The sequence below is a fragment of the Eptesicus fuscus genome, chromosome 6 (genome assembly GCF_027574615.1).
Source record: "Eptesicus fuscus isolate TK198812 chromosome 6, DD_ASM_mEF_20220401, whole genome shotgun sequence".
Lineage (NCBI taxonomy): Eukaryota > Metazoa > Chordata > Mammalia > Chiroptera > Vespertilionidae > Eptesicus > Eptesicus fuscus.
In genome coordinates this window covers 70884399-70908098 of record NC_072478.1, presented here as the reverse complement: position 1 = coordinate 70908098, position 23700 = coordinate 70884399, and the positions used below count along the sequence as shown (strand labels likewise).

At 41.4% G+C, this 23700-nt stretch overlaps 1 protein-coding gene across 3 annotated transcripts in view; it reads left to right on the top strand.

Annotated features, from left to right (window-relative positions):
• Positions 1 to 23700, top strand: part of FAF2 (Fas associated factor family member 2) — a 32536-nt gene that overhangs the window by 6697 nt on the left and 2139 nt on the right. For 2 of the 3 annotated variants that reach the window (XM_008142817.3, XM_054717797.1), the window contains exons 2-10: positions 6627 to 6695; positions 9843 to 9977; positions 11943 to 12019; positions 15347 to 15485; positions 17062 to 17147; positions 17242 to 17333; positions 19952 to 20129; positions 21006 to 21177; positions 21862 to 22005. In XM_008142817.3, coding sequence (XP_008141039.1) covers positions 6627 to 6695; positions 9843 to 9977; positions 11943 to 12019; positions 15347 to 15485; positions 17062 to 17147; positions 17242 to 17333; positions 19952 to 20129; positions 21006 to 21177; positions 21862 to 22005 — 1092 coding nt within the window. Of the gene's footprint in view, positions 1 to 48; positions 95 to 6626; positions 6696 to 9842; positions 9978 to 11942; positions 12020 to 15346; positions 15486 to 17061; positions 17148 to 17241; positions 17334 to 19951; positions 20130 to 21005; positions 21178 to 21861; positions 22006 to 23700 lie in introns of those variants that run through there. The other variant, XM_054717796.1, reaches the window with a different exon arrangement.

Below are 23700 nucleotides of genomic sequence, written 5' to 3'. Positions count from 1 at the left end.
GGAGGTGGAGGTGGAGGTGGAGAGTGCATAGATGCAACAGGGACCGGAGCGTTCTGAGTCCATAAGATGTCAAAAAATAAAAAGATAAATACCGGTAAGCGATTATCTTACTCTGCAAAATTCAAACTGAATGTAATCAGCTATGCAAACGAGCATGGAAATAGAGCTGCAGAGAGATAATTTGGACCTCCTCCCATTGAGTGTATGCTCAGACAGTGGAGAAAACAGGAAGAACAACTCATTAAGATGCCAAATAAGAAGAAGGCCTTAAGAGGAAAACCAGCAAAATGGGCAAACTTGGAGCAGAGGCTTAACCTTTTGCACTCGGATGTCGAGTGTGACTCGACACGGTTAGCATTAGAATAAAGGAATCGAGAAAAAAGCAAGCGAGTGCAAAGGGTTAAGACTTGGATTATGGAGAAGTGCCAGAGTGGCTTATGTGTGTGGACCATTTTAATGTCAGGCAAGAATGTTTGCAAGCAAAATGAACATTGTTGATTTTACAGGAAAGGCAAAATGGTGCTTCAGTTTCATGAGGAGAGAAGGGTTGGCCATGAGAACAAAGTTAGCTCAGAAAATGCCACCAGTTTATGAGGATAAAATCCAACAGTTTCACTCCTATATCATACAACTTCTGAAAAAATATGATTTTGAACCAAGTCAGATTGCAAACATGGATGATATGCCTCTCAATTTCGATGTGCCTTCCAACAGAACTGTTAATGTGACAGGAATCAAAACAGTGTCAATCAAAACAAGTGGCCATGAAAAGACACACTAGACTGCTATGTCTTCATGCTGTGCAGATGGTACTAAACTGCCTCCTATGCTTATTTTTAAGAGGAAAACCTATCCTAACGAGACCATACCACCTGGCATTATTGTGCAAGTTCAAGAGAAGGGATTGATGAATGAAGAAGGGAATGAAGGCCACATTATGGCCATTTGGTTTGCAAAGGTTTGATCCAGAAGACCTGTGGGGCTCTTAACACATTGCGGACGGATCACGAGAATTCTTGTGTTTTCTGTTCTAAGGCTTGTGGCCAGTCATACTTTAAGAAGATATTAGCTTGTAAGAACATGTAATAAATAACTTCAAAATGCAATGGGTATTTAATTTTAAAGCGTGCCTTTGACATTTATGTAAAATGTTTTTTGTACTCGTTCAGTAGAAACTTACCTGGCCACTGGGTAAAGCTAGCAATAAAACTACTGGTCCACAATGTGTTAAAGAAGCCAGCTCTTCTTGTCTTTGATCGGTTCCGAGCACATTTAACAGAAAAGACAAAAAGGGTTGCATCAGATTTGCAAACACACCTAGCAGTTACTCCTGGTGGACTTACAGGTCAGCTACAGCCACTAGATGTTTCAATCAGCAAGCCATTTAAAGCCCTGATGAGAGAAGAATCGAGTAGATGGATATAAAAAACAGTTGACAACTTGACATCGACAGGAAGAGTGAAAAAAACAACCATTAATGAATTCTGCATTTGGGTCCTGAACTCATGGTATGGCATCAAACAAGAGGTGATTGTGAAGTCCTTCAAGAAATGTGGAATCAGCAATGCCATGGATGGAACTGAGGATGATCTCACATATATAGACAGTGACTCAGCAGACAGCAGTGATACAATAGAAGTTGAAGAAATTGATATGTCTGGAACCAATAGTGATGAAGAAGAGAGCAGTGATTCAACAGAGGCTGAATAAAGTGATATGCTGCATAATATAGTACTGGTATGTGAACATTACCTACAGTAATCCTAATAAAGAGGGAATATGCTAATTGACCATCACTCTGCACAAAGATGGCTGCACCCACAGCTGAGGCCAAGTTCCCATAAGGAGCCTTGACGAGCAATCAGCAGGGACCTGAGGCTACGCCCTCCCCTGTCCCCGTGGGTCTTGACAGGGGACCTTAGGCTGCGCCCCCCCACCCAGCAGAGATTGACAGGGGACCTCAAGGTGCGCTTCCCGTCCTGGTGTTGGGCTAGGGGACCTCAGGCTGCTCCCCCCGCCCCAGCACTGGGCCAGGGGACCTGAGGCTGCGCCTCCTGCCTGGCTGGGCTTGACAGGGACCTCAGGCCATGCCCCCCACCCAGCAGGGCTTGACAGGGGACTGCAAGGTGCACCCCCAGTGCTGGACCAGGGGAACTCAGGTCGCGCCCCCCGCCCAGTGGGGCTTGACGGGGGACCTGAGACTGTGCCCCCTTCCCGGTGCTGGGCTGGGGGACCTGAGGCTGCGTGCCCCCCAGCCTGCTGGGGCTTGACAGGGGACCTCAGGCCATGCCCCCCACCCAGCAGGTCTTGACAGGGGATCTCAGGCCGTGTCCCCCACCTGGTGGGGCTTGATGGAGGACCTCAAGGCATGCCCCCGCCCTGGTCTGGGCTGGGGGACCTCAGGCCACGCCCGCTGTCCTGACACCGGGCCAGGGGACCTGAGGCTACGCCCCCTGCCTGGCAGGGCTTGACAAGGGTGGGACTGGCCGGGTCTGAATCTAGCCCATTGGGGGTGGAGGGGCGGCCGGGTCTGGGTCTCACGTGATTTTGAGGTGCATGTGGGTGGGCGGGGACTTTGTGGGTGGGCGGGGACTTGACTCTGGGTCCCGTGGTGAGCCCCAGACTCTGACAGGAGGAAGGTTTTCATATACATTTTACTAATTTTCTTTCATCTCTGACACTTCTATTATAGAGAAAGGGTAAATAGCAATAGTAAATTATTTCCTCTAATTAATCCCGAATTTCATGCACCGGGTCACTAGTTACTAAATAAAAATGTATTCTGTTTTATGTTTAAAATATTGATTTATTAATTTTGGGTTGGAAAAGTGGGAGGCGTCTTATACATGGGGGCATCTTATACACGTAAAATTACAGTGCTTTACGGCTTCTCTTTGGCATATCCGAATTGCCAGCCTCATACTTTTCTTGAGGGTTACTTGAATACAAGCACTGTGTTACTGCAGAGAGGGCTTTAAATGACCAACATATACAGTGCGGATATACTGGACAAAGGAATGATTCATGTCCCAGGTGGGACGAATGAGTGCATAATTTCATCATGGTACTCAGAATGGCACACAATTTAAAATTACGAATTGTATGGAATTTTACATGTAATATTTCTAGATGTAACTAAAACGGTGAAAGTGAAACCTGGGATAAAGGGGAGGGACTGCTGTACACATAAAGAAGGAAAGATCAGAGGGCCCTGCTCTGGAGCACTTCAGTCTTTAGCATTCTGGGATCCATTGAGGACCCAGCAAAGGAAACAAAGTGGCAGGCGAGGTCGGAGGAAAACCAGTGTATTGTCCTAGACTTCCAGTCCTTGAGAAGTGGGAACAGATGTTTGGATTTACATTGTGGGGTCATTTGTGACCTTGCCTAGAAGTTTTGTTAGAATGTTGGGGAGGCGAAGGCTTGATTGGAGTGAGTTCAAGAGAGAATGGCATGAGAACTTGGAGATTTCTGCAGGTTTTGCACTAAAAAGGAAAGAGATTGGGCAGAAGCTATAGTGGAAAGAGATATATATATATTTTTAGGCTATATCAGCATTTTTGTATACTGATGAACACACATTAGAGAGAGAATATCTGATGCAGAGGAAGGAGAATTGCTATATCCTTGAGTAAGTGAGAGGGGACAGGACCAATATACAAGACAAGAGGAGGCATTGGCCTTTGCCTGACACCGGGAGCATGGATGAGTTTGTCCATAGTAAAAGAAAAGATGAGTGTAGGTAGGTTGACATGCAGGTTGGAACTTTTGATTATTTTCTCTGTGAAATAGGAAACAAGATCTTAGACTATGAATAAGGATGGAGGAGGTGTTGGAAGTTTGAGGAGAGCGAAAGTCTGGTTATGTAGGAGAATAGGAGTGAATGGACTAGGCAACTAGTATGAAGGCCAGGCAACAGTACAGATTTACTTGAGGTTAGTGATCACAAATTTATTTAAAGTAAGACCAAGTCAGCCCCCTCCAGCTGTGAAGATACAGGTGCAAAGTAGACAGAGATTTGGTTTTTTTTTATTTTTATTTTTATTGATTTCAGAGAAGAAGGGAGAGGGAGAGAGATAGAGAAACATCAATGATGAGAGAATCATTGACCGGCTGCCTCCTGCATGCCCCCTACTGGGGATCGAGCCCGCAACCCCGGCATGTGCCCTTGACTGGAATCAAATCCTGGGACCCTTCAGTCCGCAGGCCAACACTGTATCCACTGAGCCAAACCAGCTACGGCTAGATTTGGAATTTTAAAAGATTGTGGTTTAGCCAAGGGAATATGATTATGATAGAGTGGCAAAGGAGTTGAGGATGTGTGCAAGAAAAAGTGATTATTATATTTGGCTATGGAATTTATGATGAATAAGATGGGAAATGAGGATATGAGAGGTGCCGAGGCTCAGTGAAAAGGTAGTAGGGTCAATGGATTGTAGGTCCTGGCAGGGTTGAAAAATTTAGAGACAGGGCATTGGATGGAGGAAGGTGAAAAGGTAGAAGAATATGGAGGGGGAGTGTGCAGGGGCTTGCAGTTATAATTATAGTGAGGTCTCTAGAGTTTGACCCCAAGAGTGAATGGAGGAGCAGTAGGCAAGGAATTGGGAGACCAAAGTATTAGAACAATTATGCAAATAGTAAAATCGCCAGGACACTGATAGAGTTGATCACTTGGCTGAGGTAGTTTGTCAGGTCTCTCCATTATAAAGTTATATCAATATGGACTCATGGATGTTTATTTTGTAATTTGGATTATAACTATCCATTATAATTCACTATCCAATTATTGTAGGTTGTTTTTTTTTTTTTTTAAACACTTCCTTACTTTCTGGCACTACAAGATTCTCCAGGCTCACCTTGTATAGTTCCTGTCCCTGTCCTAGAATCAGCTACTTCTCCAAGGAACCTGATTCCTTTTTTGGACAATGGTATTAAAAATTGAGGTCTGGCCCTTGCTGGCATGGTTCAGTGGTTAGAGCATTGTCCCGTGCACAGAAGTGTCATGGGTTCGATTTCAAGTCAAGGGCGTGTACCTGGGTTCCAGGTTTGATCCCCAGTTGGGGCCTATACAATCGATGTGTGTCTCTCACATCAATATTTCTCTTTCCCTCCCTCTAAAGAGAGCTAAGCATTTTGGAATTTATTCTTCAGTCAACATATAGGAAGAAGAGTTAGAAGGAGGAAAAGAAATTAATTATTTTGACAATTCATTTGAGGTGTTATAAAAGCTTGACTAAAGATGCTGGCTGTGGGAATGGAAATGTGGTTGCAGATGTAATACAGAAAATGGTCAAAACTTGATTATCGATGAAGTGTGGAGTTCAAGGATAGAGTACTTAAAGATACAGCTCAGATTCCAGATGTACCTTAGCCAATATATTTGGGAGGGTGGTTGTGTGTTTTCTTAGTGGTGGTGGTTTTTTTTCTTAATGTTTTTATTGGTTTTTAGAGAGGAAGGGAGAGGCACAGAGAGATAGAAACATCAATGAGAGAGAAACATCATCAGTCGGCAGCGTCCTGCACACCCCCTACTGGGAGTCTAGCCAGCAACCTGGGCATGTGACCTGACCAAGAATCAAACTGGTGACCTTGGTTCCTGGGTCGATACTCAACTGCTGAGGCACACTGGCCGGGTACATATAGTAGTTTAATGATACACTTGAGGTGCCACATTTGGTGGAAATATTGAATAGGCTATTGGAAAAATGCTCCTAAACTTCAGAAGAGATGGTGGGTCCAGAAATTAAATTAGGAGTCATCTGAGTAGAAAGTGTGGTTGAAGGCTGAGGATTAAATGAGATTGCCAAGGAAGGAGGTGTAGAGAGTAAAAACAAAACAAAAACAAGGACACATCCTTAGGGAACTTCCTATGTTGACAGGAATGGAAAAAGAGGGAGCCAGAGTAGGAACTTCGGTTAGAGACAAAGTGAAACCTGAGAACAGTCCAAGGAGAAGGGAGAAGGAAAATACTAATTGTAGGGAAACATTTGAATTAGATTCTTTTTAATAAAAAGTTGTACATAATTCATATTGTAAGCTAGGTTATATGCCAATAGATAAAATAATGCAAGTTAATGAAAGTCATTATTTTGCACTAAACCTGCATTATTATATCATTATATATTATAAATAGAATAGTTGTTTAGTATTGAAAAATATTTTGCTGGACGTAGAGGTTGAAGAAATCTTTTGATAAGAGAATATTAATCAGTTGTCTTCTTAATTGGAAGTCTGGAAGTTTTTTGTTGTTGTTTTTTAATCCTCACCTGAGGACATGCTTAGAGAGAGGAAGGGGAGAGAGAGAGAGAGATCAATTGGTTGCTTTCCATACATGGCCAAAGTGTGTGCTCTGACTGGGAATTCAACGGGCAGCCTTTCAGTGCATGGCGTGACACTGCCTTGAAGGTTTAAAAGATAAGGGATTTTCATTTTTTTGTTCTATGCGAATAATCTCTGCTGTAACTGATTGGACAAATTCTGAATAGTGAAATTTTACCAAATTTGACCATGTACCAACACTTTTTTTAGTATATTTTCGCAGAAGTATTCATAACTAGTCTACTAGAGATAAAAATATAAATGTACTGTTGGTTTTTCCCTAAGTAACTTTTTGTTTTTATCCTTTCCAGGATTTGACTGGCATAGAATCTATGGATCAATGTCGACATACCTTGGAACAGCATAACTGGAACATAGAGGTATAACAGGATTTATTCTGAGCTCCTTTCTTTTTTAAAAAAATACTTTTTTATTGATTTCAGAAAGGAAGGGAAAGGAAGAGAGAAATAGAAACATCAGTGATGAGAGAGAACCATTGATTGGCTGCCTCCCACACGCCCCCCCACTGGGGATCGAGCCTGCAACCCGGGCATGTGCCCTTGACCTGAATCGAACCTGGGACCCTTCAGTCTGCAGGCCGACGCTCTATCCACTGAGCCAAACCAGTCAGGGTTGAGCTTATTTCTTTTTCCATGGTCTAATAATGATTCAGAGACGTATTTTTCCACAGCTGGAATCTTTTCTTTTAGTAGAGCTGGTTTTCAAATTTCCAACTCTTTAAGTCTTTGAAAATGAATCTGTGGGCCCTGGCTGAGTAGCTCAGTTGGTTAGAGCGTCATCCTGGTAGCAAGTTCGATCCCTGGTCAGGGCACATACAAGAATTAACCAATGAGTATATAAACGAAAGCAGAAATAAGTGGAACAACAAATTACGTTTCTCTTATCTCTTTGTTTCTCTCTCTCTCTCAAATAAAAAAATGAATGTGTAGCCCGGCCGGCGTGGCTCAGTGGTTGAGTGTTGACCTATGAACCAGGGGGTCAAGTTTCAGTTCCCAGTCAGGGCATATGCCTAGGTTGTGGGCTTGATCCCGAGGAAGGGGCATGCAGGAGGCAGCCAATCAGTGATTCTCTTTCATCATTGATATTGCTATCCTCTCTCTCTCCCTTCCTCTCTGAAATCAATAAAAATATATTTTAAAAATAATGGGCAGAAAAAGTGAAGCTTTATGATCAAAGTTTATAAAATAGAAAAGATAGTGACCAAATTTCTCAATATAGTGCCTACTCCCTGTTTGTGCGTGTTTTTTTGTTTGTTTGTTTTTAATTGCTCTTTGGGGGAAAACTATAGTTTTTTTCAATGTCAGTTAATAATGGTGATAGCAAACATCTTGTCCTCACTGACATCTCTTGTTTTATTATTACTGTGATATTGGTTGTTGTTTTGAGATAGATCCATTTGAGCAGAGAGATACTTGTTTTTACTGGTTTTGTTAATTAGTAGTATATTCTCCCACTTCCCCCCTTCCATTCTCTCTAAAAAATCAATGGAAAAATATCCTTGGATGAGGATTAACAACAAAATAGAGTGGATGTTGAATTTTATCAAACACCCTTTGATCTCTTGAAATTATTGTATGTTACTTGAATAGGGTGCTGCATTTCTGAAAATACATGTATTCCTGAGTGAACCTAGGTTGTTTCTGATCCATTAAATTTTAGGCTCTGGCATTCTACCAATAAATGAGAGTAAGTTCCTACTCTCATGAAACTTAATTCTAGATAATTTGTGCTTGTAATAAATGCTATGAGCCGAAACCGGTTTGGCTCAGTGGATAGAGCGTCCGTCTGCGGACTGAAAGGTCCCAGGTTTGATTCCGGTCAAGGGCATGTACATTGGTTGCGGGTGTGCAGGAGGCAGCTGGTCGATGTATCTCTCTCATCGATGTTTCTAGCTCTCTATCCCTCTCCCTTTCTCTCTGTGAAAAGTCAATAAAATATATTTTAAAAAAATAAAATAAATGCTATGAATGAGTGTAGGAAATGTAATAGGATCTGATAAGTTATTTTATTTTGATTTATTTTCTTTTTTTGAGAAGTTATTTTATTTATTTAATATATTTTATTGATTTCAGAGAGAGGAAGGGAGAAAGAGATGGAAACATCCACGATGAGAGAGAATCATGGATTGGCTGCCCCCTGCATGCCCCCTACTGGGGATTGAGCCCACAACCCGGGCATGTGCCCTGACTGGGAATCAAACCGTGACCTCCTGATTTATAGGTAGATGCTCAACCACTTAGCTATGCCAGCCGGGCGAGAAGTTATTTTAAATAGGGTGGTCAAGTAAGGCTTTTCTGAGGAGGTTATATTTGAGCTGACGCCTGAATGCAAATGAAATGAATGTGCCTAAATGTGAAAATTTTGTGGGAAATGCATTTGAGGCAGAGGGAATTATGTTGCTCTATATGATATTTTTGTGCTGTCTCCTCATTAGATTTTCACTTCAAGCATATGCTGGCTTTATAAAATGACTTTACTTGATAAAATGAGTTGAGAAGTATAAATAGCATAGATTTGAAAGAAAATACTTGTGCCCGGCCAGTGTAGCTCAGTGGTTGAGCATTGATTCATGAACCAGGAGGTCAAGGTTAGATTCCCAGTCAGTGCACATGCCCGAGTTGCAGGCTCAATCCTCAGTAGGGGGCGTGCAGAAGGCAGCAGCCAATCAATGATTCTCTCTCATCATTGATGTTTCTGTCTTTCCCTCTCCCTTCCTTTCTAAAATCAATAAAAACCTATTTTTCAAAAAAGAAAGAAAATACTTGTTTCTGCCTTTCTCTGTGTTTTTCCCCATCATTCATAATCTGTTTTCTAGATCTTTCTTGATAAGTTTTCTTAGAAAATGCTTTCTTTTTAGAGATTTTCAAGTTTTTTAGCATAGGCTGCACAAAGTAGCATATCTTTTACTTTCTTCTGTATCTGTTATCCCCTCCTGTTTTTTTTTCAGTGTTTAGTTTCCTTTTTTTAAAATGAGACTTGCTAGAGACTGGTTTATTTTCTTATTTTGTTTATGAAAAAAATCTTATATTATTTTTTTTAATGTTTTTCTTTATTAAGAAAATTCTATCTTTAATCTATTTTCATGCTTTTGTAGGCTTATGTTCTTGTTTTTAGGGGCATTGTCTACATTGTATTCTCTTTTTTTGTTTTTTTCTTTTCTTTTTTTGTTTTTTTCTACATTGTATTTTCTGTAGGTGGCTCTCCTTAGGTTTGTACATTGAAGCACCTTACTTCCCAGCCACCCTCAGTAACACATGCCATCTGAATAAAAGCAGTGTGCTTGCTGCTTAAATGCTGCTTCCAGACAAGTTCTTTGTACTGCTCTGTTGTTTGTGAATCCTGGAGTCATCAGCACACAGTACCTCCCACCATAACAAGTGAAAGGTCCAAGAAGATACACTTCTCAGGTTACCTGTTTTATAACACCAAGCAACAGTTGCCTCATCTCTTCTTCTGAGTTGATTTGAGCATCACTGAAATTCTTTCTACTCTTTTTTCCTTCTCAGGCTGCTGTACAGGACAGATTGAATGAGCAAGAGGGTGTACCAAGTGTTTTCAACCCACCTCCATCACGGCCCCTGCAGGTTAACACAGCCGACCACAGGATCTACAGCTATGTTGTCTCAAGGCCACAACCAAGGGCAAGTTACTTCATAACTGGAATTCCCCCTTTTATAAGTCCATTCACTTGGTTATGTTGATCTCTGTACAAAAGGAGTAAGAGAAATAGTCAGAATGTATAGCTGGACCTGGCTCCTTGATAGATTTATTGGGTTTATTATTTTCCCTTGATTCTTTTTCCCCCTCCAGCCCACATTTCCCTCCCACTTCCTTGATTCTTCATTTTGTGTGTGTGTTGGGGGGGTTCTTTGCCAGTTATTTGAAACAGTTTCTGCACCTTGTTTTTTGAGTAATTGTATTTACATGTCTAAAAATGTTTGTTACATGTTGACTAGATATTCCACTTTTTTGTTTTTTAATCCTCACCCAAGGATATGTTCTTATTGATTTGAGAGAGAGAGGAGGGGTGAGGGGGGGAGAGAGAGAGAAACATCAGTGTGAGAAACATTGATCCTTTGCCTCACACATGAATCCCGACTGGAGATCCAACCTGCAAACCTTTTGGGAATGTGGGATGACACTCCAGCCAACTGAGCCACCTGGCCAGGACTAGACCTTCCACTTTTAAGTTAGAATGTTTACTGAGTTCTTTATTGCTTCATTTTACTTAATTTTAAGCTAATTCTAGGGAAATACTTGGAATCTTTGTTGAGAGCCTTCACCATATCTTTAAAATTAGCTTTCAAGGGCTAGTAGCAAGGAAGTGGTACAGTTAAATTCAGCAGGTTTTAAGAGTGCTCCAGTGTACCTGGTATTTGGCTGCTGGGGATCCCGAGATGAATGATGAGCCACTTCTCCCTTTCACATTGCTCACAGTCTAATTAGGGAGGTCAGATGTGTATACAGTACTGATATTGAACTCCAGAGAACTTTTTGGAGTTTCTCTTTTTAAATATATATTGATTTTAGAGAGGAAGGGAGAGGGGGAGAGAGATAGAAACATCAGTGATGAGAATCATTGAACGGCTGCCTCCTGCACGCCCCCTACAGGGGACTGAGCCTGCAACCCGGGCATGCATCCTTAACTGGAATTGAACCTGGGACCCTTCATTCCGCAGGCCGACACTATCCACTGAGCCAAACCAGCTAGGGCATGGAGTTTCTCGTAATTCTTGGAGTTACACTCACCTCTTGTACTTGGATTTAGAATTCCAAGAAAGTACTCCCTTCAACTTTATAGCAGTTAGAATTTCTTGCATCATTATACCTTTTGTGAGCACTTGACAGTGTTTTGAAATGGAGTTTCTAAGTAGTTGTTTTGGGGTATTTTGAAGTAGAAGAGCAGATAGACTCCTATAGCAGTTGTATATCCCAGTGTTTCCTCAGTTTGTTTTTGGCTTGTCTCAGTGTTTCGAGCCCTTATGTCAGTCACGAGGCTCCAGAGCTCCCTGGCTATGGACACGGAGGGTTTCAGGTTAACACAATATGATATATAAGAAATGTTTTGTAAACTATAGACCTCTCTCCATATATGCTAGTTAACAACAACAGCATCAATAATCAGCATTGTTAAAGTAATAATTAGTATTATTACTGAGATTAGCAGCTATGTGGAGATTTATAATTGTGGTTAATATAATTGTCAATTGTATACATGTCCAAGGCAGTAATAGTTACCTTTCTTGCTGTTTCTGTATACCATATTTTAATATGTAAATGTGAAAAAAGGAAAGAAGGAATAATTATGACTTGGGGAGGAAAACTTGCAATTGAGTTTGTCAGCTAATATAAGTAAATGCAGAAAAAGTGTTGGAGCAGGTTTTAATTCAAAAATTGTGTGATAAAAGAAAAAAATATGATAGTATTAAATGAAATGAGATCAAAGACAGTTGGTCTTTAAGGAGGATGAGGTGGCCAGGAAGAGGAACTATATTGCAGAGGGAGAAAGCACATGAAGGACAAATAGAGTGAAAAATTGAACTAGCCATGTTGTAAGGTATTAGTGAATGAATGAATGGTATCTAACTTTATTTTTGGAATTTCAGGGGCTGCTCGGATGGGGTTATTACTTGATAATGCTTCCATTCCGGTTTACCTATTACACAATACTTGATATATTTAGGTACGTACCTTTGTATTTATGTGTTAGCAATAAGGTAGACTTTGGAGTGGAAAGGTAGACCAGAATAAGATTTATACTCTTATCAATTTTGACTTGGCAATTTGACATCAGATTGAATATTCCTCCTAAACAATCTTTTTATGAAGTATGAAAATATTTTAAATTATTCAAACATAAAGATGATGTGAAATGAAATCGTTTTAAACTAGTCTTACTTATCATTTTCAAGAATCTACCTACATTTATTATCTTCTCTCCTCCCACCATGTTTGTCACCTCAACATTCTCTAGTTAATCCACTCTTTCCTTTCTAACCACCATATCTACTAGCTTCAGATTACTTGTAACTTTTACCCTAACCCATCTAGATAACTCCATCTGACTACTGATAATCCAAAAAAATTATCCTGCTCTGAGATTATTCACTTTTCTCCAGACTCCCTTACAAGTTTCACCTCTCTAGACACTCCTATATAATTCCTTCTGTTCAGGCTGATAATACTGGAGCCTTTCTGTAGGTATATCCCCTTGCTTCACACTTAACCTTTTTTCTCGCTTCCTTCATGTACCATTTAGAGAGCTCAGCACTAGAAGCTACAGAGGGGCCAGGGCTAGAAAATGTCCAGGGGCTCCAAATTGCTGGCACATTAGGTTTGGGTGTCTGGTCTAGAGCTGAGTAGTAGATGAACACACATCTAGGCTTTATAGGGAACTAAAATGTTTATGGGCCAATAGGTAGAGCTTGAATCTGTGATCTGGGCCTTGCATATAGGGCAACCTGTACCTCCCTCAAATGTGGGATAGCTTTTGCCTTGCTCTAGGGCAGCGGTCGCCAACCGGTGGTCCATGAGGTCTGAAAGGTTGGCAACCGCTGCTCTAGGGAACAGGCTAATGTGAGGACCCAGCAGCTGCAGAAGTGCAAGGATCAGACAACACCTTTTACCTTGCTCATTTAGTGTCTTTTTGTTGTTGTTGTTTTGTTAATCCACCTGAGGATATTTTTCCCATTGATTTTTTGTTAGAGGAAAGGGAGGGACACAAGGTGGAGAGAGAAACATCGATGTGAGAAACACATCCATTGGTTGCCTCCCACACACACCCGAACTGGGGTGGGGATCGATGGAACCTGCAACCCAGGTATGCTTTGACTGGGATTCAGTACTCTGGCCAACACCCTTAACCATTGAGCCATGCTGGCCAGGGCCGTTTAGTGTTTTAGGAGCCTGCTTGCTTAATGGCTTTCTTGCTTTAGCAAAGTTCTTATAGATCAACAATTAACCAATTAGTACTCTTTCCATCCCTGTTTATTTAAGAATGAGCATGTACAAACCTTTAAAATCTTAATGAAGACTGAGTTGATGTCTCTGTTTTTTTTTAAAGCTAATTATCCTAAAGTATCCTATATAATAAAACCCTAATATGCAAATTTACCGAACAGCAGAATGACCAGTAGCTATGACACTCACTGACCACCAGGGGGTGCATGCTCAACACAGGAGCTGCCCCCTTGGAGGTCAGTGCACTCTCACAGGGGGAGCGCTGCTCCAGAAGCTGGGCTCACGGCTGGCGAGCAGGAGCCTCTCCTGCCCCCGAGGCAGCGCTAAGGACCCCTTAGGGATGTCAGCCTGCTGGCTTAGGCCCACTCCCTTCGGGGAACAGGCCTAAGACAGCAGGCAGACATCCCCAAGGGGTCCCAGACTGCAAGAGGGCACAAGCCAGGCTGAGGGACCACCCCCCCTCAGTGCATGAATGTCGTGTACCGGGCCTCTAGTATATTATAATGAGAAACAAAAAAGGTAAATCCTTTACCCATTCATTCATCAAAATGGAATTTAAAGACTAATAAGATAATCCTAAAAGTAATTTCAGAGAAAGTTATCAGACATCAATTTTCTACAGGATTTCTACTCACATAAACAGCTTTTTTGTTAATTAAATTTATTGGGTGACATCGGTTAATAAGACTATATAAGATTCAAGTGTACGATTCTCTAATATATCTGTATGTGCATTGTGTGCTCACCACCTAAAGTTTAGTCTCCTTAATGTCGTCATTTATTTGACCGTGCACAGCTTCTTACGTTTGTTTTTAATTTGCTCTGGAATGTTTGTGTCAGTCAGTTTTATTTGATTACTCAGGAGAAATTCCAAGTGAAATTGTATACTAGTACACATGAGGAATTTGAGGGGGTAAGGAATTGGAATGGTTTTAAGATTTGGTAAGGAAAGGGTCGTAGTTTAGTCACCTTTTCTGTGCTGAAAATTCCTCAAGTACATGAATATTGTTTGTTTTTCGTGGAAAAAATATGCATGGCATGTGTTACTAATTTTAAATATATATATAATTTTTATTGATTTCAGAGAAGAACGGAGAGGGAGAGACAGATAGAGAGAATCATTGATCGGCTGCCTCCTGCACGCCCCACACTGGGGATCAAGCTTGCAACTCAGTCCTGTACCCTGACTGGGAATCAAACTGTGACCTCCTGGTTCATAGGTTAAGGCTCAGTCACTGAACAATGCTAGCCAGGCATGTATTACTAATTTTAAGAAAACTGTATCATCCAAGCAACTTGTTTAATGTTATGTAACATTGCCTTCTATGGAAATCCAAAGGATAAATAAATGGTGCTGTGCAAATAAAATAAGATGGGCTCTTTAGAAACAAACCATCCTTTATCTTACAATAGCTGCCAGGTCCCCAAATCTGCCAGTGCACTCTGGATCAATTGAATAGTTTCCTCTGAGGATGTCATCGCCCATAAATCATCATATGCAGGATTTACTTGCCCCTTTGAGGCGAAAGTAAATCATGACTGCAAGTTCGGGTTTCAGGTTCCTGTCCATAATTCAGATAGCTTGGGAGTATGCACTGAAAATTCCTAGAGTGACTAGGGAACTGAAATTTTTTTTGTATTTTACTTAGTTTAAATTTTGGTAGCCATGTGCCTTGTGCCTCCCATATAGATGGTACCCATATATAGAGAGTCTAGAGGCACAGTTGATCCATGATCTTTTTGGATACTATGTCTTTCTTTCCCAGTTCGTCTAGCTGTAAATTTTTCTGCAGAAAGCACTCAGGATTTGTTTAGGCCAGTATTGAAATTTATAATCCTCGTAGTTCACATTCTTCTTGAATAGGCGATGGAACAACACTTGCTGCTTTGCAGCTTTTGAGCCAGGCTCTCATCTCAGGTTTGAGGTCCACTCCCAGACCGTTCACCTCCATTTGCTGCCATGCCTCTGGTACAAGAATCTTTGCAAACTGGCCCGCCCACCTGCACTACAGTAAGCCAATTCATGTGATATTTATTCCTTCCTCCCCAGGTTTGCTCTTCGTTTTATACGGCCTGACCCTCGCAGCCGGGTCACTGACCCCGTTGGGGACATTGTTTCATTTATGCACTCTTTTGAAGAAAAATATGGGAGGGCACACCCTGTCTTCTACCAGGGAACGTACAGCCAGGTCAGTGCCACAAACCATATAGATGCCAATTTATTGATATGATTCTCTCCACAAAGGGAAGGAAAGCCCAGCACTGATCATGTCATGATCATTCTTTTACTGAGAAACCTTAAATTGCTCTTCACTATTTACAGAACAAAGGACCAAACCTTCTAGCTGGGCCCTCCATCTAATCCTAACCTCCTTTTGGGGTCTTTCCTGCATAACTTGTTTCCCCAATATCCTAGGTTCCAGCTAAACTGCTTCCTGAACAGTCTGTACTTTCCCACCTCGGTGCCTTTGCTTTTGCTGTTCCCTCCACCTGCAATGCTGTCCTCACATTGTTGCTAATTAGATCTTACCCATCCTTCAACCAGCTCATGTCACTCCCTTCTTATGCCCTTTAGTGATTGTTATGTCCTACCCTGGCCTACCCTGCCATTTACGTAGTGCTTTCATAGTGTTGTTTTTAATCTTACAGTAATTTCACATTTTTCTCTATATTTTAGTTGTTTGTATCAGTGTCTTCTTTCCTAAACCCTTGAAGGCAAAGCCTGAAGTCTTCTTTGATCCCTCGCAGAGTTGAATAAGGGCATAGACCGTAGATTCAGGCAGCACATCTCATTAGCCCAAACCACACCGACCTTGGACTTGTTACCTCAGGGTGAAAATGAAGAGTTCTATGGGTTTTAAGAATATCTCTAGTTTGCCAGAGAAAAAAATGTAGAAATAATACTATAGGCATAGGCCAAAGGGTGGTTGTATTCTGTAGCCTCCAGGATTCCTAAATCTATCTGGAGAAAAAGAAAAATGCTTACTCTTGCTTCCTGCTTTGATTCTCTCACATCTGCTTTTTCTCAGTCTCCCTCACTGGCTGCTCCCACCCCACTGGACCAGCATTAGGCACCTACTGTATGCTAGTCATTGTGCTCAGTGCTAGAGATACTGAATGAGATAGGCACCTCTCATACACTCTCTCTGCTGTGATCCTGAGGTGGAGGGTAGACCACCATTGCTCATATAGGAAATCTTAATTGAATTGTAATAGGCTCAGGATTATGCAAATGTAAAAGCACACACGGGAATCTTGGACACTAGCCTTGTCTTTGAAGATCTTTTCAATCCCATGCTCTTTAGAACATCTTTGGGTCCCATCGTCCCTCATTCCTGCTTGGTATATAGCCTGGGATCATCTTCGCAGTATTTTTATTTACAAGGATGTCGGAGCTGTAAAGTGGCAAAATTCTCACCGCCCTTTTCAGGTGGTCAGACACTCCTGTTTTTATCTTCCTTTAGACTGGCAACACCTGACTTCTGTGATTTGTTGGGGACCTTTATTTGTCAGCTGTCTACTCTCAGGTGCCTGATACAACTAAAATGTTTTTATTAATGTTCGTTAGCATGGACTTTGCATAGGGAGATAAACTCCATGGGTGTGAGGGTAGTAGTCCAGGACTCTTGATTTTTTTGCTTACTTTTTTTCCTCATTTCTCCTTTTCTCCTTTTGTTCCTAAATGTATCCATTAGGACCCTTAGCCTAAAGTAAAAGCTCACGGTATAGTCATCATCATAATTAGTGACCTTCTGTTTCCCACAGGCACTGAATGATGCCAAGCGGGAGCTTCGCTTTCTTTTGGTTTATCTTCATGGAGATGATCACCAGGACTCTGATGAATTCTGTCGGTGAGTGGATTGATCATTTTCTTTCTCTTCTGACCTTATCTGCTGAGAGTTTACAGTAAGCAAGTTCTCATGTCCTTTTTATCCCTCTCCACAGCAACACCCTCTGTGCCCCTGAGGTTATTTCACTAATAAACACTAGGATGCTCTTCTGGGCGTGCTCCACAAACAAGCCTGAGGGCTACAGGGGTAAGTTGTGTTTCTTCTGCCTCTTTGTGATTGTTGGGATCTCTTTGGAATAATCTGGAAAGACTTGCCATTTATTGCCTGATTATTCTAAGGTAGACACAATGTTAGTTGCTATTTATACGTTATCTCATTTAATCTTCTCAGCAGTCCTGAGAGAGAAGGTAGTATTACACCTCCACTTCCTGGTGTAGGAAACAGGCTTAGATATTTAAGCCTGTCCACGATCACACAGCCAGTTTTGGAGTAAGCTCAGGTTTTTTAGACTCTAGCCATGCTTTTCTTTCTTTTTTTTCTTTTTTTTTATAAAAATATATTTTATTGATTTTTCACAGAGAGGAAGAGAGAGGGATAGAGAGTTAGAAACATCGATGAGAGAGAAACATCGATCAGCTGCCTCTTGCACACCCCACACTGGGGATGTGCCCGCAACCAAGGTACATGCCCTTGACCGGAATCGAACCTGGGACCCTTGAGTCCGCAGGCTGACGCTCTATCCACTGAGCCAAACCGGTTTCGGCGCTTTTCTTTTTTTAATTAAAAATTTATTTTCAGTTACAGTTGACATTCAGTTTTATATTAGTTTCAGGTGTACAGCATAGTGGTTAGACATTTATCTAACTTATGGAGTGATCCCCCCAATAAGTCTAACACCACCTGGCTCCCTGCATAGTTATAACAATATAATTGATTATATTCCCTATGCTATACTTTACGTCCCTGTGACTGTATCTGCCAATTTGTACTTCTTGATCCCTTTACTTTTTTTCATCCAGACCCCCCTCTCTGGTCCATTCTAATAATCCTCACCTAAGGTTATGTTTTTTGTTGTGGTGGTTTTTTGTTTTTAAATTGATTTTAGAGAGAGAGAAACAAAAACATAGATCTGTTGCCTTCCACAACATGCCCCAGCTAGGGATTGAACCTCTAACCTTGGTATATTCCCTGACTAGGAATTGAAGCCACCACCTTCTGGTGTACAGGACGACTCCAACCTGAGCCACATCAGTCAAGGGCTTGCCTTTAATCTTAATGGGCTTCTTACTGAAGAGCTTATCCTCATCATCAGAAATTTTAATAGAGCTTCTTGCACAATGAGTTATTTGAGTACCTTGAGTGCTGGTAGGGATTCAGAAAGTTCAGCTCTTTGCTGATAATGACTTTTAAAGTATTTTTAGAAGTCAGTATGAGACATAAGGGCTTCCAGTGGGAAAAAAAAAATGTAGTTATAGTGCAGCTACTTCTGTTCAGCAACTTTTGAGTGAATACTAGCATACCAGCCACTCTGCTAGATCCTGAGAACCAAAGATGCAACAGATGTTTGCCTATATCCTGGAATCTGAATCTTTACTCCCAGTTGGTTTTTAAGCATCTCTAAGTTCCTACAGCATGCATTTGCCATGCTAATTAATACAGCTTTGGAGGGTGGATGGTGGGTAGAAGGAGACTAAGGATATTTTTATAAAGACTTACAAAATCTCTTCTTTTAAACTAAGGAAATCATAGGTAAAACTTTTGGTGAAATCTTGGTTATTTAGAAGCCAACTTTATAAATGCCTTTGAAACAGAAAAGCTAGCTTTTTTTTTGCAGAGTGAAAAAAGACATGGTGAAAGGAAGGGATTGGATAAGAGGAAGAGAAGAGAGAAGATGGTGGTGGAGATCAGCACCAGTAGCATAAGGCTAAGACTTGCAGCCTTGTTCCCTATAGACTTGACCTCTTCCATAGGGAAAAGTTGTGCTAAGTAGTAGCTACAGTTTTATGAATCCTTTGTTACCCATCAAACAGACATTGTCCTTGAACTCTGCAGACTTCCCTAGCATCATCGTGACAACTACACCCCTCGCCCCCGCCCCCCGGAAAAGCCTCTTCTATTCTATAATTATCGAGGAATAGGTACACAAATGTATAAGAACCACCACCACCACCAAAAAAAATTATTTTATTTAAGAAATAAGAGGTAGCCCGGCCGGCGTGGCTCAGTGGTTGAGCGTTGGCCTATGAACCAGGAGGTCACTGGTTCGATTCCCAGTCAGGGCACATGCCCAGGTTGTGGGCTCGATCCCCAGTGGGGGGCATGCAGGAGGCAGCTGATCGATGATTCTCTCTCATTGGTGTTTCTATCTCTCACTCTCTCTCTCTCTACCTTCCTCTCTGAAATCAATAAAAATATTTAAAAAAAGAAATAAGAGGGAGCCTGGCCAGTGTGGCTAAGTGGTTGAATGTCAACTCATGCAGCAAGAGGTCGCAGGTTCCATTCCTGGTCAGGGCACATGCCTGGGTTGTAGGCTCGATCCCCATTAGGGGACATGTAGGAGGCAGCTGCTTGATGATGTTTCTTATCTCATCAATATTTCTCTCTCTCTTTCTCTCTGTCTCTCCCTCTCACTTCCCTCCCCTTCTCCCTTCTCCCTCTCATTTTCTCCATTCTGCTCTCTCTACAATAAATAAAAAAAAATCTTTTGAAGAAACTAAGAAGGAAAAGAGGCAGAGAATAAATGACACCTCCCTCTTCCCCTGCTGGGATTTAAGCAGTTCTCTCTTGCTCATTGTGGAAAGTCTGAGTTGATCTATTTTATCCTGAAGTTCTGCCCTCAACCTGTTGGGTCTTTTTTCTGGCAGTTTCACAGGCTTTACGAGAGAACACCTATCCATTCCTGGCCATGATTATGCTGAAGGATCGGAGGATGACTGTGGTGGGACGGCTAGAAGGCCTCATTCAACCTGATGACCTCATTAATCAGCTGACATTTATCATAGATGCAAACCAGACTTACCTGGTGTCAGAACGCCTAGAAAGGTACAGGGGAGTTCCTCTCTAGAACTGAGAGAGAGAGACCAGCTGACCTTGGGCTCCACAAATCATGACTTCTCTCTCTCAGACAACTTTAAAAGCTTTGTCCATTTAGTGTTAAAATGGTTAAGTACTTTGACATAACTCTCCATCAGATCATCTGTTCTTAGAGATGTGAATCAAAATACAAGACAGGTTCTGTGCTCAAGAATAGAGATTATGTCATTTAGAATAGGAGAGCCTTGATATAAAGAGCTTAAATGTAGAAAGAAATGGTTGTAACTCTTTTCACCATTATATAAGTAATATATATTAGTTTTAGAAAATTTGGAAAACACAGAAAAGCTCCAAGAATAAATAATTCTACCACCACTTTGAAAATTTTGGTATATTTTCTTGTAATTATATAGACACATAGACTCCTATGTACAAACATAATTTTTTAGAGAGAAAATAGGAAATACACCAGAATGTTACAGTGTTTTCTCTTTGTTCGTTAGAACTCTGAATAAGACGTTTCTATGTTTTTCAAATCTTGTAAGATGTATGTATGTAGTTTTTTGGTTTTATGAAAGTGACTTATACAAAAATGTATGGCCCAAAGGGTTCTTTACCTGTAAAATATGCTCTGATGATCATTGTATGACAATAATACTATGTTACTTTTGTTAGAATTTGGAAAAAATTCTTCTGCCAAATGAAACTGGGAGAAGAGATGGCTTGTTCAGATTCTGCCATACTGTGCTTTGGAATCCTTTATAGTAGTGTGAAATAGTCCTCTGCCAAGATTGTAAAACTCTTTACCCCCAAAAACGTCAGTGTAAGGAAACTCAGAGCTTGGTAAGATTGCCTTCTTCCTTCTGTGCTTTGATCTGTCTGCAGGGAAGAGCGAAATCAGACCCAGGTGCTGAGGCAGCAGCAAGATGAGGCCTACCTGGCCTCTCTCAGGGCTGACCAGGAAAAAGAAAGAAAGAAACGCGAGGAGCGAGAGCGGAAGCGGCGGAAGGAGGAGGAAGTGAAACAGCAAAAGCTGGCAGAGGAGAGGCGGCGGCAGGTAATGAGCCTGTCTCTACTCCTGATGACTCCCAAACCGGTCTTTTCTATTATTCTTATTTATTTTAGGGAGAGAAACATTGACTGGTTGCCTCCCACTTGTACCTCCAACCAACTGAGCCACACCGGCCAGGGCAAACTGGTCTCTTCTTGAGTGTGAAAGGAAAAAGACCAGAAGATTATGGGATTGTGGGTGATTTAAACTCTCTTTGCCATTTATACGTTCACTACATTTTCACCAAAAGTATTTTAAAATTTATAAAAATTTTAATTAAAAAATACAACAGTGAGTAAAAGGTGAAACAGCGCTGTTCCATGAAAAGTAAATGTAGGTAATAAACAGGTCATAGTGCTATTTATTCACAGCAGTAATTTTCAGGCATACTTAGTAGCAGTGTTGGCTCATTTGGTATTTCGTTCATAGTCTCGTTTCATTATGTATTACCACTTGATTATAGCCAGTGTTCCTCTAGTCATTCCCTTTATTCGGAATAGTTAAATACCTGAATACAGTCAATAGTATATGTGATGCAATAGTACTTTGAATTTGGTTGTTCTGACTCTTGCCAACAAGTTTTTCTCATATTAGTTACTAATTTTTCTTTGGATGCACAAATATATGGTGATAGTATTTCTTGTTTCCCTATGGGAACCATAACCTCACCTTTGCCTTGTGTTTCTACAGAATTTACAAGAGGAAAAGGAAAGGAAGTTGGAGTGCCTGCCCCCTGAGCCTTCCCCTGATGACCCTGAAAGTGTCAAGATTATTTTCAAATTACCCAATGATTCTCGAGTAGAGAGACGATTCCACTTTTCACAGTCTTTAACAGTAAGGACTGCTTAAGTTGTGTGATGTGGATGTAGAGTCTGGCCGGTAGACTTGGAGGCTTTTAGGAATTGCTAGAGTGTTGTTGTATCTGCTGCTCTGATGAACCGGGAGGGAGGGGAGTAGAGAGAGAAGCTGGGCAGGAGGAGTGCAGTGAACTGTAGATGCCTTCAGTTCTAGCTACCAACTCAGAGCTGTATTTAAGGTTCCTTTCATCAGATTTGAACTCGGCTAAGAAAAAAGGTACCTTTCCAAGAAGTCCCCCAAAAGACTGTAGAGGTGAGGCTCGCAGCAGAGCCCGCATTGCTCTGTAGAGAAAGCTCTGTCTCTGCAGACCTAGGAGCTCAGAATTACACGTCTGACTAAAAGCACGTGCACTTGTCACACAGTTGCCAGCCTCCCTTGCAGGCCATGTGAAGCCCCACTTTGCGGGCCTACCTTGTAAATCTGGCGCCCATAGGTAAACAGTGTTTGTCATTCCATAAGGAAGTTCTTAAAAGCAGAGATTCTTATTAAAGTCTTACAGAATGAGGATCAAATTCTCATTCTTCCGGAGTTATTAGATAAGTTTCTTTTTTTGTTAATCCTCACATGAGGATATTTTCCCATTGATTTTTATAGAGTGTGGAAGGGAGGAGGAGAGACAGAGAGAGAAACATCAGTATGAGAGGGACACATCAATAGGTTGTCTCCCACACACACCCCAACCAGGGCCAAGGATCAAGCCTGCAACTGAGATATGTGCCCTTTATCAGAATCGAATCTAGGACCCTTCAGCCTGTGGGCCAATGATCTAGCCACTGATCAAATTGGCTAGGGCTTAGATGTGTTTCTTTGGTCAGTTGTCTTAACCTTTTGCACTTGGATGTCGAGTGTGACTCGACATGGTTAGCATTAGAATAAAGGAATCGAGAAAAAGGCGAGTGCAAAGGGTTAATTTCTAAGCCTCAATTGCTTCATCTGTAACGCAGGTGTAATAAGCACTCTCTAATCGGATGGTTGTTAGGATTAAATTCATATGTATAATCTTGAGCATTGTGCCTGGCTCATTGTAACTCAGATGCTAACTTCTTTTTGGTATTTGTAACCAAAAAGAAGTTTCTGTTTATATTGAGAGTTGATTTTCCAAATTTATCATTGCAATAGATTCTGCCATTTCCTTAATCACTGGAAATAGTCAGGGGTGATTGCATACTAGAAATGAGAATGCGTACTGGAAATGTAGTTTGCTAGCACATTCATTACTTCTTGTTTAACTGGAGAAGACTGGACACGTTGCAGAATCTTTCATAGAGCTTCAGATAGCCCATCTGTAAAATGGAAGTAATAATCTGCCCTCTGATAACTTTACCTGAAGATATGTCAGGCACTGTGCTTGTCACTCTGGGGTTATCCTGATGAGTGGGAATGTGGTTCTGGGATTCATGGAACTTTCTGGCCAGTAGGGAATGTAAGATTCAGAGAGCTAATATACAGTAAAAAATTATGAGCCAGCCTGGGGAGTGAGAAGCAAATGGCTTCCTCATTTTATTTCTCACTTATGTGTAACTTTGGAGTTTTTAAATCGGGATAAAATAAACAAGCTTCACACAGCACCTACCATGTAGGAGGTGGTTACTGTGTGATACACTTGCCCTGGTGTGTCCTCACCACTGGTTTGCACATGGTGTTTCGCGTGCAGCTGTGGTCACTAAGTTT